At 40.0% G+C, this 17,577-nt stretch overlaps 2 protein-coding genes across 2 annotated transcripts; one reads left to right on the top strand and one right to left on the bottom strand.

The window, feature by feature from the left end:
* Positions 1-1,390: 1,390 nt before the first annotated feature.
* Positions 1,391-4,433, bottom strand: LOC131314392 (large ribosomal subunit protein eL6-like). Its single transcript, XM_058342987.1, has 4 exons — positions 4,064-4,433; positions 3,846-3,952; positions 1,859-2,040; positions 1,391-1,743 (listed from the first exon to the last, which is right to left on the bottom strand). The coding sequence occupies exons 1-4, from the start codon at positions 4,315-4,317 to the stop codon at positions 1,588-1,590; spliced, it is 699 nt and encodes a 232-aa protein (XP_058198970.1). The 5' UTR covers positions 4,318-4,433; the 3' UTR covers positions 1,391-1,587.
* A 1,024-nt stretch (positions 4,434-5,457) lies between these two features.
* On the top strand, positions 5,458-6,039 carry LOC131313939 (uncharacterized). The gene has a single exon (XM_058342434.1). The coding sequence runs from the start codon at positions 5,458-5,460 to the stop codon at positions 6,037-6,039; it is 582 nt and encodes a 193-aa protein (XP_058198417.1).
* The last annotated feature ends 11,538 nt before the right edge of the window (positions 6,040-17,577 follow it).

Raw genomic sequence — 17,577 nt, 5'->3', positions numbered from 1 at the left:
TAGCCCTTAAGTTTTATATATTGTCACATTAATGTAAAACTGTTAAAAAAATTCATAACAATTATTAAAGTTATAATTATTTATAAAATATTACACACGCATATATATATATAACTTTTAATTTTTTAAAATATCTCACAGTCCGGTTCGGTTAATCCACGGTTTTAAAATGAAAATCCAATCCTAATCCGTATCTCACGGTTTTTTAATTTTCGAATCTATGTCCGGACCATTAATCCACGAACAAAATTCAAAAGACACGGATCGATTCGGTTCAGACCGGTTTCACAATTCTTAGTTTTTCTTGGAAAGTCCTACCGGATACCGTTTTAGATTCCTTCTTGTTATCAATAATCATTAAAAAAATGTTCTAGTTATAAAATTAAACTTCATTTGTCTAACCCTACAACATTAATGTTTGAATAGTTATGTTGTGTTTGGATAAATTTTTTGGGAAATGATTTGCCACTTCCTTTTTTGCTAACGCCACCCCCTGCAAGTATATTTTTACATCAAAAATACACTTGCAGGGAAGTGGCATTAATCAAAAAAAGAATGGCAAAATCAGCAGCCAATTTTTTATGAGAGTAATGATTGGAAGTAAGGTAATGAGTGGAGAAAGATAGAGAGAAAAATGAAAATAATGATTGAAGATAGGAGTAATGAGTAGAGAATAATGATTGAAAATAAAGGTAATGAGTTGAAAAAAATTTACAAATCTTGATCCAAACAAAGCATAAAAAATAGATTCCACAAGTAGGCTAAAAATACAAGACTATAAAGAGCGAGGCTAAAAGAGTACTGCTCTACACAATAACGTTTCTCCAAAACGTTTTATGCAACATTTCAATACCACCATTCGACTTCCTCCCCAAACGGTGTGCTAGCACTGGCATTTGTTCCTTTCTACGAACCCAGATTAACTTTTCCCAATCCAACTTTTTAGACTGGTAAGATGAACCCACCAGTCTCTTTCTCTCTCCCAAATATCACCGGAGAGGACAGATCTGCAAGAAATCAGTTAGAGACAAACACGAGCTGCAAAAATGCACCGGAAAAGACCAACAGGAGTCTCATTTAGTTCCGATCTTTTCTTCATTTTTCTCACTGGATGGTACATACCACCGGAAGTCAATGAGAAGGCCGGAACTCACCGGTACCAGCCAGGACCAATAGTATACGCCACAAAGTTCAACGAAATGGAATCACCACTATTGTACTGGTTCTCTTCCAAAACCGTATGTACCGGCCAGTACGGAACAATATTGACAACCTTGGTTAAACCAGAAGAAATAAAGTATTGGCCAGCCATGGCAACATAGTTTCTAAGTGCCCTAGAACGAAAAAGATGACTACATGCCCAAAAAGCAGCAATAAGAACAATACCCAATAGAAAAACAGTTGGAGTAGGAAACTCATGGAGCATATATTCAAATAGAAAAAACCATCCACACCAAATAAGCTGACAAAAAAAAAAATTAGATGATTATCCACCACGAAAATCTCAAAGAGTACATCGACTAGAATCACAAAAACAGAACACAGGAGTAAAATCTCAGATCCCTAACAAATTCAGAAATTCTTCGCCTAAAAGGTGAGCTCATGAGGTTTCATGCCTGCCTTGAGTGAAAACCTTGAAGCCAAATAAGTCTTAAAATCTGGAACAACTTCAATGGCTTTTATCAAGGCTTCATCCACAGTTTTCTGATCATCCTTCTTTTCCTGTGGAAGAACATTCTTCTCCTACATTTTAAAAGAGAAGATATATAATAATTTATAAAGTACCAGACTAAAAATAGAAACAAACCAAAGAAGTAAAAAGCCTACTCTGAAATTCTACAATAGATGAAAAACTAACCTCTCTCTCAGCCTCAAAGAACTCGCCTTCTCCCTTCTTTTTCTTCTTCGCAACTTGCTTCGCAAAATACCTGTCGTCAAACTTATCGACATTGCACCCAGTGATATCAACCTTGGTAGAAGTTGTTACCATGTAAGATTGATTCACACGTCTCAGAGGAACACCATTAATTTTGAAAGGTCCTGATACAGTAAAGGAAATGACCACTAATGGGACGGTTCTCCATAAAGCTACTCATGAATATAGCACTAAAACAAAATGAAAGGGAAGGGGATGAAAGAGAAGTACATCGTGGTAGCCTTGAGGACAAGCCATAGAGGAAAATCAATTTAAAAACCAAAAAATGTCAAACATTCTTCATTGGAAATATGCATCCAGGTAACATAAACATACGAACGGCCAAAAAAGGGGAAGCCAGGCATTGGTTAGCCATATACAACAAAAGAAATAGATTTACTTTCAGCAAATATTTAAGAGTCAAACCATATAAAGTTACTACAGTATGATTGACCAATCCTAGAAAACCATTCACCCAGATAAGGTGAAGTCCAAAAAGGAAACAAGGAAGTACCTATATGGCTGGGTATCTAAAGAGTAAAGATAAAAAGACTACGTATGACCACAGCTCACCATTCATCAAGGGGGCAAGGCAGTTCTAGCCCCTGATTAGCTCGCTGATGCAACCAAAGTTCAAAGAAAACATCATTGCAACCTCCAACATTACTCAGAGAATATACAGAACAATTTAATGTAACTGGCAGAGGTAAGAACTACAATAATACCAAGGGAGCAACCTATCCGGCAACTATAAGACTTCTCGACAATGATTAATAGGATTGGTGAATATTGATATCCCACACTGAATTATGGCGTGCATTAAGGGCATCCATTTCTACTTGATTTCCTGTTTGATAATTTTGAAATCCGTCAAACCCTATTTAGCACAAACACAGATACGGACTTGGACATGGATACAAATGCAGGACACGGAATTTCTTAAAAAATGGGAACACGGCAAAAATAAATAAATAAATAATATTTATTATATACCAGTGAAAATATAGTTAGGTGTATAAGCTTGAAGCTTCAATATTTATAAGTAGGCATCATATATACATCGTAACACATAGTATTTATTCCAAAATGTATGAAGCAACTACACATTTACCCCCCGAAGTTTTAAAAAAAAATTGCATATTTAACTCTTGTCGTGTCCCTCAAATGTCCCTGCTGTGTCCCCCTAAAAAATTAATTAAATTTATTGGACACGCCTCGGAGGCGTGTCCAAAACGTATTTTTCCGTGTCCCCTGTGTCGGTCACGCCAGCCTTTAGGAGTGTCTGTGCTACATGGGTCAAACCAGGATTAAAGCATGCACATTCAATCTAACAGGAGGAGACATCCAAATAAAACTAATCGCACTCCATTAGGAAAACTCAAGGTAAAAGACAAGCAATAGAAATCATGGAAAGTTCTGTGACAAGGAAATGCCAAATAACTGCAAAACAAGGTTCAAGACTATTCTCACGATTGAATTTCAATGTATAAGCTACTAAAACAACAAATGGCTATCACGAGCTTCTCCCACGGAGAAAACCAATAGAAAGAAACCTAATAACCACATAATAAAATAGCTCAAACGACCAGCATATTATGATCAATTGGAGATTTGAAAGGGAAAACAAAAAGAAGGAATCGTCCCCAATGTTCAAAAAGTTGCTAAGTCGCTAGGCGCTAATAGGCGGTCGCCGCGGTCCACCACCTTTGAGCAATTAATCGGATTAATCCGTGCTATTATTAATTAGTAATCGGTGATTAATCGTTAGTCGGACCGAATCGAATAGGCCCGGCCGGCGATTAATCGTCAATTAATTTCTTGTTTTAGAACTTTGATTGTCCCACACTCATTTCTTAAAATTAACATAAACCTATAACCGATCCAAGACACACCACCATATATATTACATACAGAAAAGAAAAGAGCTCACCAGTAACAAGAAGCAACCCAGATGGAAGCTGTTTGAGGAAAATAACTCTCTTCCCCTTAAACCTCCCAGCCAACATTATAAACACCGTCCCAGGAGTAATACCAGCCCTAAACAACAAAACAGAGAGAGACATTTATAGCTCAACATACGAATATGAATACAAACATACATGATATGATGTCTATACTTGTAATTTTGTAAGTGTGTGGGGGCTATACTTGAGCTTGGTTGGTTTGGTTTTGCGTTTGTTAACGAGGGGCTTCTTGACGTCATCGGCGGGATAGAACTTGGGGGGCTTCTCGGCGGGTGGTTGCTGAGCGGGTTTCTTGTCGTGGCGGGGGAAAACGCCGCCGTTTTTAGCCTTCATGGCCCACAGACCTCTCTTGTGGTACATCTGAGACCGAGAGTATTTTCCCACCCCTGGGATCAAATCTGGGTTTCTGCTCGTCCTTACCTTCTGTGCCGGGGCCATTGCTACCAACTCTTCCCTGTCTCTGTCACTCTGTCTCTCTCTGTGAAAATGAGCGTGGGTGGGGATCTCGTCTAGAGGGCCGCGGCAAGGAAGAGTGAGACAGAGGGGAGACAAAGAAGAGCGGGATAAAATCCTAGTGGAGTAAAGTAGTAATTAGAAACCCTAACTTTCAAGGGTTTTCTTGGGCTGAACCGCCGTATGACGCGGGCCTAGTTGACGGTCTGGATCGTGATAAAACCGCATAGTGGGCCTAGTTCATGGGCTGTTGCTCTTGTTCTCAATCCAAAGCCTTCTCAAGTAATTTTTTTTTTTTTGGTAAATCCGCTTGAAATAGAAAAAAAATTAAGCGAATATACAGCCTACAAAGAGCATACTTCAAAACGATACAAAACAAAAGAAAATAAACTAAACTGGCAAAGAGAGCTCAACGTTGGGAGAGTGCAAGGATCCCTGATCGTGTGTTGATTGGGGGGGAGGTGTTTCCATAACAATGTCCACCGACGGGGAAGATGGTGTTGCCTTATTCTGCGAGTTGGAAATTTCTATGTCCATAGGACTAGCGGGATCGGAAGGGGTTGGGTCTAGATGATTTTTTAATTTCCTCATGCGTCTCAATCTGGTATAGTTCTTCCTTCGACTGGGATTGGGAGGGAACAGAAGGGGGGAGAAGGGGCATTCTAGAGAGAGAGAGACTTTCAAGCATTTCCTGGATGGTTTGTGACAATAGGGAAGCTACTAGTCCAAACAAAACGATTATCACAGGATGAAATTGAAAAAAGGATTGCCGAGTTCAGAGAAAGTGATGATGAGGATATGGAGGACAATGACACTCCTCCCACAAAATCCAAAATCAAAATTACGTTCTCCAAAGAATGCCTCAAGCGTAGCAGAGCACAATGGAGGGGCTGCCTCATAATAAAATTGCTGTGGAAAAATCTTGGTTTCAAACCTCTTATGGATAGAATCCACCGGCTTTGGAATTTGGAGGGAACAATTGTTCCCATTGATGTTGGTTTGGGTTTTTATATCATTCGTTTCGAAACCAAGGTAGATTACTAGAGAGTTTATATGGGTGGCCCTTGGATCATACAAGACCATTATCTCACTGTAAGGAAGTGGCACAACAACTTCAAAGTGGATATGGCTTTGGCCATTAAAATAGCTATATGGGTTAGGGTTCCACTCCTACCCATGGAATTCTACGAGGACGATAATTTGAAGGAAATTTCGGAGAAATTGGTCAAATCGCTAAAAGTGGATAACAATACAATTGTCACTGCTAGGGGCAGTTATGCTCGAATCTGTGTAGAAATGGATCTCAGCAAACCTCTTCCTCCTTCCATCGCTATGGAAAAATTTGATTATTATCTTGAATATGAGCACTTACATCTCATATGTTTTGCTTTTGGCAGGGTTGGCCACCGGCGGGAGAATTGTGGAGTGGCGTCGGCGACGAACAAGTCTGGGATTGCTGGAGAAACAACCGTTGATAGTCACATCAGGGCTGACAAAAAACTTGTCCGGTTCAATGGCAAATCGCGTCAGACGAAGCTACTGAAATCGGATATGGGGAGTGGATGGTTGTGGCGAGATGGCCCAAGAGATCAAACAGAGCATATGGGCCACCATATGGGGAAAGTCAGGCCCAGAAAAATAATTATTGTAGAAATGCCAAGCCCAATGATCAACCTAGGGCGGGGACAAAAAAAATCAAGATTCTAACTCAAACAAGCAAAGGTCAATTAAAGGAAAAGGCCCAATTGCACAACAACCCGGCCTAATTAAACAGAATAAGCCCAACTCAAATGTTCAAATCCAAAGTGGATCCAGATTTAGCCCATTAGCGGGGCAAGCCTCCACCTCTGGCCTAAATCCAATCTTGGAACAGCCCACCCCGGTTTTAATTCCCACAATCAGAAAGACTCCCCATCACAACCCTAAACATCTCCACACTCCTTATTCTATTCCAATCGTTCCCGCCGCTACTATCCCTATCTCCACAAAAAACCCCTCCCCCATTCTTCAACTGGTCAAGTTCTGCTAGTCTCTCAACCTTCTAAACCCCCGGACTTAGCATCTTTATCCACAACTACGTACCATGAGTTTGCCAGAAATGCAGAAGCTGATGCTCAAGGACGACAAGGAGAGGAGGATCTTTGATCCAAAGATAGAAGCCCTTCTCCACATCGAGATCGTATGGTGGGCCGAAGGAGCATGCATGAAAATCAAATAAACGAGGCTATCGGCGAGGGCCAATAACAGCACAGGGTGAAACTCAAACCCCTGGAAACAAAACCCCAGCTTATTGCAGACGGATCTTCAGGCTTCTTGACCTCACAGCCAGTTCTTCTCTTGACCAAACCTTCATCATGCCTAGCTTCAATATTTTAATTTGGAATTGTAGAGGAGCAGAGAATGATAACTTCAAAAGACACTTCTCAGAACTTGTTCGTACCCACAAGTCGGAGATAGTGGGAATTCTTGAAACCAAGGTAACTTTCAGAAAAATGGGGCTTTTTTTTCAAACATTTAGGTTTTTCAGGTTCCACCTACGTTGATCCTTACGGCCGAGCTGGAGGGATCTGGATTGTTTGGGATACTTCCAAAGTTTCGCTGAACATAACCCATGCCTCATCTCAAGCCATCCACATTTTATGCTAGCCCTAACCCTAGGAATAGGGATATTTTGTGGGAGGAAATGGAAACTCAAACTCATAGCAGCAACAAACCTTGGCTGGTGGCGGGTGACCTCAATGACACATTGAATTCCTCTGAAGGATGAAGTTTTGCTGTGGACTCTAGTTTTAGTCAAAGGCGTAAATTTGTTGGACACGTCAACAACTGCAATTTAGTTGATTTGGGCTTCTCGGGTCCTAAGTTTACTTGGAATAATGGGAGAAAAGGTATGGCAAATGTCCAGAAACACCTTGATCGTGCCTTATGTAATGAGGAATGGCGTAATCTATTCCTCGAAGGTATGTTTCAAATTCTCCCTTGTACTTATTCTGATCACTCTCCTATTTTAATCCATGTGTTTGGTAAAAATAGATTTAATCCCATTAGAAGACCCTTTCGTATGGATGCAACTTGGTTTACTAATCCCTCTTTTGAACGTACACATTGTTGCTAATGCTTGGCAAGGATCTAATATTTTTGATTCTATTAAACAAGTTTCTAAAGATGTTATGGCTTGGAATAAAGATGTTTTTGGAAATATTTTTAGAAGGAAACATTGGGTCCTTGCTAGATTAGAGGGAGTTCAAAAATCTCTAGATTACCGTTTTACTCACAGTCTTCAATGTTTCGAAAAAGATCTTATTATTGAATTCAATGAGATCCTTAATCAAGAGGAGATCCTTTGGTTTTAGAAATCTAGCGCTAAGTGGATTACTCTGGGGGATAGGAATACTAGGCTTTTTCATCTATCCACCACCATTCGTAGAAATAAAAGTAAAATCACCTGCCTGAAAAGATTCTTTCTAATAATAGTTGGATAGATGAACCAAGTGCCCTTACAAATCATGTGCAGAATCATTTCATGGAGCTTTTTACCAAAACCCCTGTTTCATCGTACCCAAGGGCTCTCGCCTATGGAGACCATAATAAGCTTTCTACTAATGACCACTATATTCTCAATGCTTGCCCTTCCTCTGTTGAGATTTGGGAAAGCATAAAGAGCATTCAACCATACAAAGCCCTTGGCCCTGATGGCATCCAGGCTATTTTTTATCACAGATATTGGAACAGAGTGGGAATAGAGGTGTGTGCTTTTGTTAAAAACTGCTTCACTAATTGGTCCATACCTGCTGAGCTTAATAAAACTTTCATTGTTTTGATCCCTAAAGGTGACAAACCTGATAATGTTAAGATGTTTAGGCCCATTAGTCTAAGCAATGTGATTTACAAGGCCATCACCAAAATGTTAGTTGCTAGGCTTAGACCTTTCCTCAAATCCATTATTGGCCCCTCCCAAAATAGTTTCATATCTAGGAGATCCACCACGGATAATATCATTATTACCCAAGAAGTCCTCTTCACTCTTCATAAGAAGAAGGGGAAAAAAAGGAGGAATGGTCATCAAAATTGATTTGGAAAAAGCTTATGATAAAATCTCTTGGGAGTTTCTTGCTGATACTTTGAGGTTCTTTAATTTCAGCACTAATTGGATAAAGCTTATAATGACTTGTGTTACCAACTTATCCACCTCCATTTTGTGAAATGGAGAAGCCCTTCTGAATATAATATAATGACTTGTGTTACCAACTTATCCACCTCCATTTTGTGGAAAGGAGAAGCCCTTTCTGAATTCTCCTCCGAGCGTGGTCTTCGTCAAGGAGACCCCCTCTTCCCTTATCTTTTTGTGCTATGCATGGAAAGTCTGTCCATTCTTATTAACAGGAAAGCTGCTAAAGGTAGTTGGAAAGGTATCAAGGTTTCTCGTTATTCCCCACCATTAACTCATCTCTTTTTTGCGGATGATTTGATATTATTTGGTGCTGATAATTTTACTACCTGTCATGCCATGATAGATACTCTCAATACCTTTTGTGACATGTCTGGCCAGTGTATCAGCTTCAATATATCTAAAATGTTCATATCTGGTAATGTGGATAGGAGTAGGGCAAATCGTCTTAGCAACATTGTGGGAATTAACTTTTTTTTTTTGTGGGTAAAACAGCTTGAAATTAAAAAGAGGCTAACCGAATATACAGCCTCCAAGAGGCATACCCCAGGAGGAAAATAAAGAAAACAAAACAAAAAAAAAAATAGTGATAACCTACGCCAAATGGCTACATAGGACTAGGAGCAATACAAAGATCTATTTCCTATCCATCTAACAGAGGGAGACAAAACAGATGGCAAAAGAATTACACATGGTGTAACCTACTGATAGGAAAGGAGCCAACATCAGGCATCGGACATATTACTATTGAGATCCAATTAAATATACTTCTTGAACATTTGAAAGCCTCAACTGATTTCTGAAATCTGTCCAAAATACATAATCACGTCGGACAATGGGAGACTTCCACCTCTTGACGACGATGCAATTCTCCTTTGCTAGACAGTAGTTTGTTGACAGCAGCAGCAGAAGCTGTAGTAGCATCAACATATCAGTTGCATTAACAACAATTTGCTGGACACCAACATAGGAAACAGAGTACAGTAGCAGCCATAACCCAAGAAAATTGCAGTAGCAGTTGCAGAAGTAGCCATAGACAGACCATCCACCAAAACAGAAAATTAAAACAGAACAGGTTGCAGATATCAGAATCAGTAGCTTGAACTCCATGCTCTTTCCATGATCTTAAGAGTTAACTCAAACTGATCTCAAAATAGAAAACCATCCGGAAAGCCTCAAACAGGACTTCCAATTCCAGAATAGAACAAAACAGGAGCTGAAACCTTAACAAACAGAACAGAAAGGTAGCAGTAACATCCATTCAATTCCACATGAGAGGTCATCTGCTCAAGAGCATACAGCACATAACTGATAGAATTGTATCCTACGCTGTAGAAAATAGTCCTAAATGCATAACATGGCATTAGAGTAACAGAACAGCAGCTCAAGCAATCGTCACTATAATCCCAGAACAGCAACCACAACAGAAAAGTCAATATGCAGAGGACTTCCCCCTCTGTGAAGGGAGATCCCAACGACAGCCCCTGATGGTTAGGCATAAAATAAAAATTGAAATACTCAAAAGACTAAACATTCTTCCTGAGATAGTGACTAAGAGGCATAACAGACAACAACTGTAACAAGAAGTTGATGTCGGAGCAGACAGCCATAATCGATACAACTTGAAAGCTACTACAACCAGCTATAGCAAAGATGAAATATTGAAGAATGAACCTTCATATCCCATACTGAATGCTTAGAAAACAATAGAGAACCTTTGAAAGAAAACTAAGACAAATAGAAAGACAAGTGGCCAAGGCCACACACCATTTACATTCAGGTTACAGGAACAGGGAATTAGGAGTTAGGAAGCCTTAATGAACTGCTCACTCTGCTACTCCTTCGAAGCCTAGACCTCCAGCAAACTAAAGCAAATAGGGGGCTCGAACTCCCTCGACTCTCCCTCACAAAATGACTCCCACTAAATATTACCTCCACTCACAAAAGATTTGGGGCTCAATCACACATCTCAAGGGATCACACATATGCTGGCATACACAAAGTATCAGATTGCCAATATTTCTAGCATTGAGTTTAAGATAAGTACCTTGTATATAGAAGTATTAGATTCTTCCTCAAATCAAGCTCATAATGAATCTTCCATGCACAACCTGTCAAGCTAGCTACATGAGAAAATAGGATTTGGAAAACTAATGCAAATCACAGTCATATACCTACAACATTCCACTCATTTACAATCCATGCTTCTTATGATTGAGGCATTCTAGGGAGTGATAAAAGTCTATTCCTGACCATGGAGCAAATTTTGTGAACAACTATCTCCCAAGTACATGAGAAATTTTGAAACTTCCTTACATTCCTTTCTATCCAAATATGATAGATGGTCACTGGAAAAACAAGTTTAGTAATCACAGCCCTAAGAGATTTACCTTTCACACCTGATAGAAATGTGACCCAATCATCCCAAGACCTACTATGCCAAGAGACATGAAGCTTGGTCTGGATGACACCCCATACCAACTGAGAGTATGGGCAGTTAAAGAAAAGATGGTCATGACTTTTCAACCCCCGACCAGACTACATTGGGGAGAAAGATTGAGACCAAAAAGCACAAGTCTATCAGCTGTGGATAGCCTATTCTGAATAGCCATCCAAGTGACAAAACTACACTTTGGAATGTGGCCTGAGAACCATACCAACTTATACCACAGGACTTGAGGAAAAAGAGTTCTCAATTTGTCCCATAAAGAGGCAATTGAGAACTGACCATTGGATGTGAGGGTCCATCTAAATTGATCAGCCCCGTTCAACCTAGACTGAACAAGAGAAGGTAAAGAACTCCTAATCTCATTAAGCTCAAAGGTTTGGGTTATGGGGAATGCCCAATTTGAGTTATGAATTATGCGGGACACAGTTGCCTCTTTTGGAATACCAGAATCATAAGAAATTCTAGTACCAAATTTGCTTATCAAAGGACCAAGAGGATGCCAGTTGTCATACCACAGGGAGGTGGATTGACCATTACCTAAAACACTAAGAATGAATGGCTACACCACAGGTCTGAGAGTTAAGAGTTTCCTCCAAACCCAGGTGCAATCACCAGGAATTTTCAAATTCCAAAAATTCCTCCCTTTTATTAAGTAAGATTTGACCCATTGACACCACATTGACTGTTTTCCCCCTGAAATTAGAAACCAAATGTGCTTGGCAATGGCTGATTTATTCCAAACTTGCATAGATTTAAAACCAAGGCCACCTTCCTGCTTAGGAGAACACAGATGATCCCAAGAGACCTTGGCACCTGTTTTCTTCAAATCAAGGCAAGACCAAAGAAATGCCTTAAGGATTGACTCAACTTCCTTAATCACCTTTTTAGGAATGATAAACAAAGAAGACCAAAAGGTTTGAATGGAAAAGAGGACATTTCTAATCAATTGAACCCTACCAGCATAGGTGAGGTCTCTGTTAGTCCATGTCTTAGTTCTTGCAATAATGCTCTCCACTAACATTCGGCAATCAACAGCCTTGAGTTTAGTGGAGAGAAGGGGAACACCTAGATACCTGATTGGAAGGGTACCCTCTTGAAACCCTAAGATAGCCAAAATGGCCAACCTAGTGCTTGTGCTGACCCCAGAGAAGAAAATGCTACTTTCCTTGGGCTAGGAGAAAGACCTAACATAGACTGGAATTCATTGAGAGCATCTTGAATATGTTTGACAGAGGTCAGGTCTCCCTTGCAAAACAACATAAGATCATCCGCAAAACAAAGATTGATTAATTTGGTACGTCCACATCTCCAGTGAAAATGGAAATCAGGGAGAATGGATTTTTCTCTAAGAAGACAAGTGAGAACCTCCATAACTATTACAAACAGATATGAAGATATGGGATCACCTTGTCTAAGTCCCTTTTGACCTAAAATGTACCCAGTGACTTCACCATTGATACTAAGAGAATAATTAGCTGTAGTAACACAAGCTCGAAGCCACTTGATCATTAAGGGATGGAAATTCATGGAAGTCAGAACATCCCAGAGGAAATCCCATCTAACATTATCATATGCTTTCATGATGTCTACCTTCATTGCACATCTGGGAAATGGAGGGAATTTATGGTATCCTCTCATAAGCTCCTGAGTAAGGAAAATGTTATCAACAATCCTCCTTTCTTTAACAAAACCTGATTGTACAGGATCTATTAAGAAAGGGAGGGTAGTCTGCAATCTTCTAGTAAGTATTGTAGATATGCATTTATAAATAGTGTTACAACAGGAAATAGGTCTGTAATTCCCCACCTTAGATGGATTAGAGACCTTGGGAACAAGAGCAACCAATGTTGAGCTTGCCTTTTTAAGCAACTGACCAGACCTAAAAATGGCTTTTACAGCTGCAGTGACTTCATAGCCAATGATAGGCCAAGCTCGCTGAAAAAACCAGCATTATAGCCATCCGGACCAGGGGCTTTATTAGGGTGAAGAGACCAAAAGATGTCCTTAATTTCAATGTCAGTAACCTCTGCAATCATGGACGCTAGCAGATAACCTCCTACAGAGAACCTGTTGGATTCTGGATAGTCCTTGATAAGGAGTAGAGTGAGCTGTACCTAGCAGATTGGTGTAGTAACTAACAAAGCTTGATTTGATAACTCCAATGTCATGAGTGAGGGACCCATCATCCAACACTAGACTAGCAATCTTACTTCTATTTCTGATATTACTCACAGATTTAAAGAAATATGAAGTGCACTGATCCCCAAGCTTTAACCATTGAATTCTTGACTTTTGTTTAGCCATACTTTCCTCAGCTCTAAGCAGAGTGAGGAACTGTTTATGGACCACCCTTTCCTGATTAATAATAGAGAGATTAGTAGGTTGACTACTTAAGTCTTTCTGTAAAGACTCACGAATTTGCCTAGTGTCCACTACCCTCTTAGAGACATCACTAAAATATCTATTATTAATAAGCTTAAACTCACTTTGCAACAGTTTGAGCTTCTCACACACACAAAACATTGGATTACCAATGATTTGGGGAAAATACCTTGGTATTCCTCTTATGCATGGAAGGGTGAGTAAAAATCATTTTACCAACATTGTTGAAAAGGTTCAAGGTAGACTCTTTGGTTGGAAAAACAATACCATGAATATTGTAGGTCCACGATCCAATCTGTGTCATCTACCATCCCTAGCTATTCTATGCAGACCATGGAACTCCCATAAGCGTTTGTGAAAAAATTGACACAGACTTAATAGAAACTTTCTTTGGGGTGACATTGATAGTAAAAAAAAGATACATCTTAGCAATTGGAATCAAGTTGTTAAGAACAAGGCTAGCGGAGGTTTAGGCATTAGACGGGCTAAACACCAAAAATTAGCCCTTTTAGCAAAACTGGGTTGGAAGATCACTAACCAAGAGGATCAGAGGAGGGAAAAGGTGGATCCTCAACATCCCATGTGAAAGGAGGTAATAATTAGTGGGAGAATCATGTGAGGATTAGAGGAGGGAGAAGGTGGATCCCCAACTCTTGGTATTGAGAGGAGAGTAGGAGAAGTGAGATTCCATGAAAGTAGAAGTGTGAGCACTATACATACCAAGGGTTTCACTCTCTGATTTTACATTTTCTGATTGCTGCATGGTTTTTGATAGCTGGTGATAATTCAATTGATATTATTGAAGGTGTTGTTGCTAGCTCTTTCATTCTCTATTTCCTTCATTGATGGAAAGTTGTCTGTTGTGAAAGCACATATGAGTTGTCGCTGTCTTTGTTTTGCTGCTAATCTTAGAAAGCTTTTGCTGCATAATTACTGTTACATACAGTTTAGTAAAGATTTTGCTTAGTCAGATTTTGCTTAGTGCATGCTGGTGTTTTAAATTATGCAGGTTCTGCAATTGGTATTGTATCTGGACTGACTTCCATTTGCCTATCCTTGGGGGTTGTCCCTTGGAACGTTTATTGCTTTCCTAGGGGGCTTGTCCCTAGCAGCTTTTGGACGATCTCAGTTTCATATTCAGAGCATCCATTTCAAGCTTTACTGTGGTCTCTAAGGGCTTTGACTGCTTTGTTGTCCTCGGCTATGATCCGTTAGGCTGTGTGGCTACTGACCAGTAGTGAGGCTACTTCTTTGGCTGCTGCTACTACTCTATAGCTGCTAGTGCCTGTTTTACCAGTTTACTACCTTTTTGGGTGTAGTCCAGCAAGGTATTGTTCTGCAACAAACTGCTGTCGCTAGCAATCGGTGTTTGTTTGCTGCTACTACCACTGCTATTGGCCAATGTAATGGCATCAATCGGCTACTACTGCTGAAGTTTAATCCATTGGCCAATGAACTGTCCGGACAGTTCTGTCTTTTATGTAGCTGCTACTAATTGTCTCCAGCTAGTTCAAGTTCAGAAAGGTCGCTACTGCACCAGATTTGAAGAAGCTGTTATGGCCAATGTGCAAAATTCAACCCTCAAGTTCAACTTTTGTGTATACTTTCTTTTAGCGTATGTTTCTCTCCCATCTCTTAGATGGAATTGAAACATGTGGATCTCATGTTTGTTTAAAGTTGCTTAGATTCCTTTTCATAGTAATCCTTGACTTTGGTCAATTTAGTCTCTTGGCTTAGGTCTATTTTCTCAATCTTTGTTTTTCTTTTCTTTCCTCCTGGGGTATGCCCCTTGTAGGCTGTATATTCGCTTAGCCTCCTTTTCTATTTCACGCTAAATTACCCCAAAAAATGCTTCCATTCTTTCATGGACAGGTAAAAAACCTGCCTCTTTTGTTTGGCGAAGTATCATGAAGGCTCGAAATGTTTTGGAAAAGGGTACCAAATGGGTTATTGGAGATGGTCAACACATTGACCTCTGGTTGGATTGGTGGTATGGAGATGGTCCCCTTACAAAAAAAATTCTTGGCAATCATGGTTTTTTGAATACTAAACTGAATTCTCTAATGAATGAATATGGTGCCTGGAACCTTTCTTCATATCCCAAATTGTTGATTCTAATACTCTGAATGATATTGCTTCTATTAACTTACCTTTGTTTGCCACATGCTCTGACTATCCATCATGGATGGGATACTCCAATGGCAATTTTTTGGTAGCCGCTGCATATAACATTTTTTTTTTGTGGGTAAATCAGCCTGAAATTGAAAAAAGAGGCTAACCGAATATACAGCCTACAAGGGGCATACCCTAGGAGGAAAAAAGAGAAAACAAAACAAGGTTAAGAAAATTCCTTACGCCACAAGGCTACATGGACTAAAAGATATGCATTGTTTCCAATCCACCTAGAACAAAGGAGGGAAAACAACGCCTTAATGGCACCAACATAACAGCTTGGAAACAGCTTGATACATCTAAACATGAAAACAGCTTGCTGCACTTGAAAATCCCAAACAGTAGCAGCATAAGCAATGACATCACTGAAAGGCCGTAGCTACACAGCAAAATGCAAGCAGAATGCAGCATTAGCAACATGGACAATTACTACCACTTGAAAACACTTCAACACACTTGGCAACACTCCAACTGCTCGGGCTGCTGCCCAAAATAGCAGTAAATGAATAGGCACCCCCAAAACTGGAGCAGAAAAGGAACACTTCAAACAGGTACCCACAGAAGCATAAAGCTGCCCTGCTAGGGACAAGCCCCCCAGCAAAAGCGTAAACTTCCAAGGGACAACCCCCCAAGGATAGGTAAAACCAAATGAAAAGTCAGCTATAAGGACAGTGTACAGAGCCGAATACACCTAGCTAGACTACACGGCAGTAGCAGAAAGTCATACACAGCAGTAATAAAAGGATAGCAGCCACCACCTTCTAAATTCATACACGACAGTAGCAGAATTTCCAATAGTGAACAGAGAATAGCAGCACCACTCAGCACATACAACCAAATAAGGAATAATAAATCTACTCTAGACTGCACATTAGCACAAAAGGCCAAAGCAGATCATGAGTTGCTAGCTGCCACCATAACAACATTTAGCAGGAACAATAATAGGAAGCATAAGCGGCAGGAAAGAGCACAAGCATATCAGTATGACATAAAAGCCACAACAGACAAATAGTAACCAAAAGCCTATTGCTCTTTCTGCTCCCCTACTTACCCCCTTGAAGCCTAAATCGACAAAATTCTAACAGCAATAGGAAGGACCTTAGCACCCTCAACTCTCCCATGCCAAAAAATCTCCCACTAACTATTACCTCCACTCTCAAGAAAGTTGGGGCTCAAACACACAGCTCACAGGCTCTCACATATGCTGGCACACACAATCTAAAGAGAAGAGGCAAAGAAAGTGAATTCCAACGATGAATGCTCCCACAGAAACTGCATTAACAATCTAAGAGAAGAGGATAAGGTATATACCTTATAAATAGAAGTATTAGCAGTTCAAATGCAACCCCGATGGAACACCCTCAAGTCCAAGGCTGATGGAGCCTCAAGGATGCCAAAATAGTGAACCTTTGAAACTTGGCAGTTGCTTCATGAATGCCAACACAGTGAACAACCTGCTATGATAGAAGTAATAGCAGTAACTAGCCAACTGAGTAGTCAAGTGATCATCCTGCCCAATTGAATCACACAGCCCATTAGAAACAGCAACTAGCAAAGTAACTTAGCTCACAACATTTTTCCACTCATTTACAATCAACTCTGCTTGTGAATGAGGAAAATTAGAAAGTGATAAAAGCCTTGCTCTCACCATGTTGCAAATTTTTTGAACAACTATCTCCCAAGTACAAGATTGATTTTGGAATTTCCTCAAATTTCTCTCAATCCAAATATGATAAATAGTTACTGTAAAGCCCAATCTAGTGATTAAACTTTTGAGAGGTTTGCCCTTAAAATTTGATAACAGAGTTACCCAGTCTGCCCAAGATCTAGCAGGCCATGTAACATGGAGTTTGGCCTGAATGGTATCCCACACCCGGTTAGTGAATGGGCAATTAAATAAGAGATGGTCGTGGCTTTCAATCCTCTGACACAAACCACATTGTGGAGGAATGTTCAGACCAAATGACACGAGTCTATCAGCAGTGGGTAGCCTATTCTGAATGGCAAGCCATGTGACAAAGCTGCATTTTGGTACGCACGCAGAGAACCACACTATCTTATGCCACAAGGCCTT

The sequence above is a fragment of the Rhododendron vialii genome, chromosome 13a (genome assembly GCF_030253575.1).
Source record: "Rhododendron vialii isolate Sample 1 chromosome 13a, ASM3025357v1".
Classification (NCBI taxonomy): Eukaryota; Viridiplantae; Streptophyta; class Magnoliopsida; order Ericales; family Ericaceae; genus Rhododendron; species Rhododendron vialii.
The sequence above is the reverse complement of the archived record's forward strand: the minus strand, read 5'-3'. Positions and strand labels throughout refer to the sequence as shown.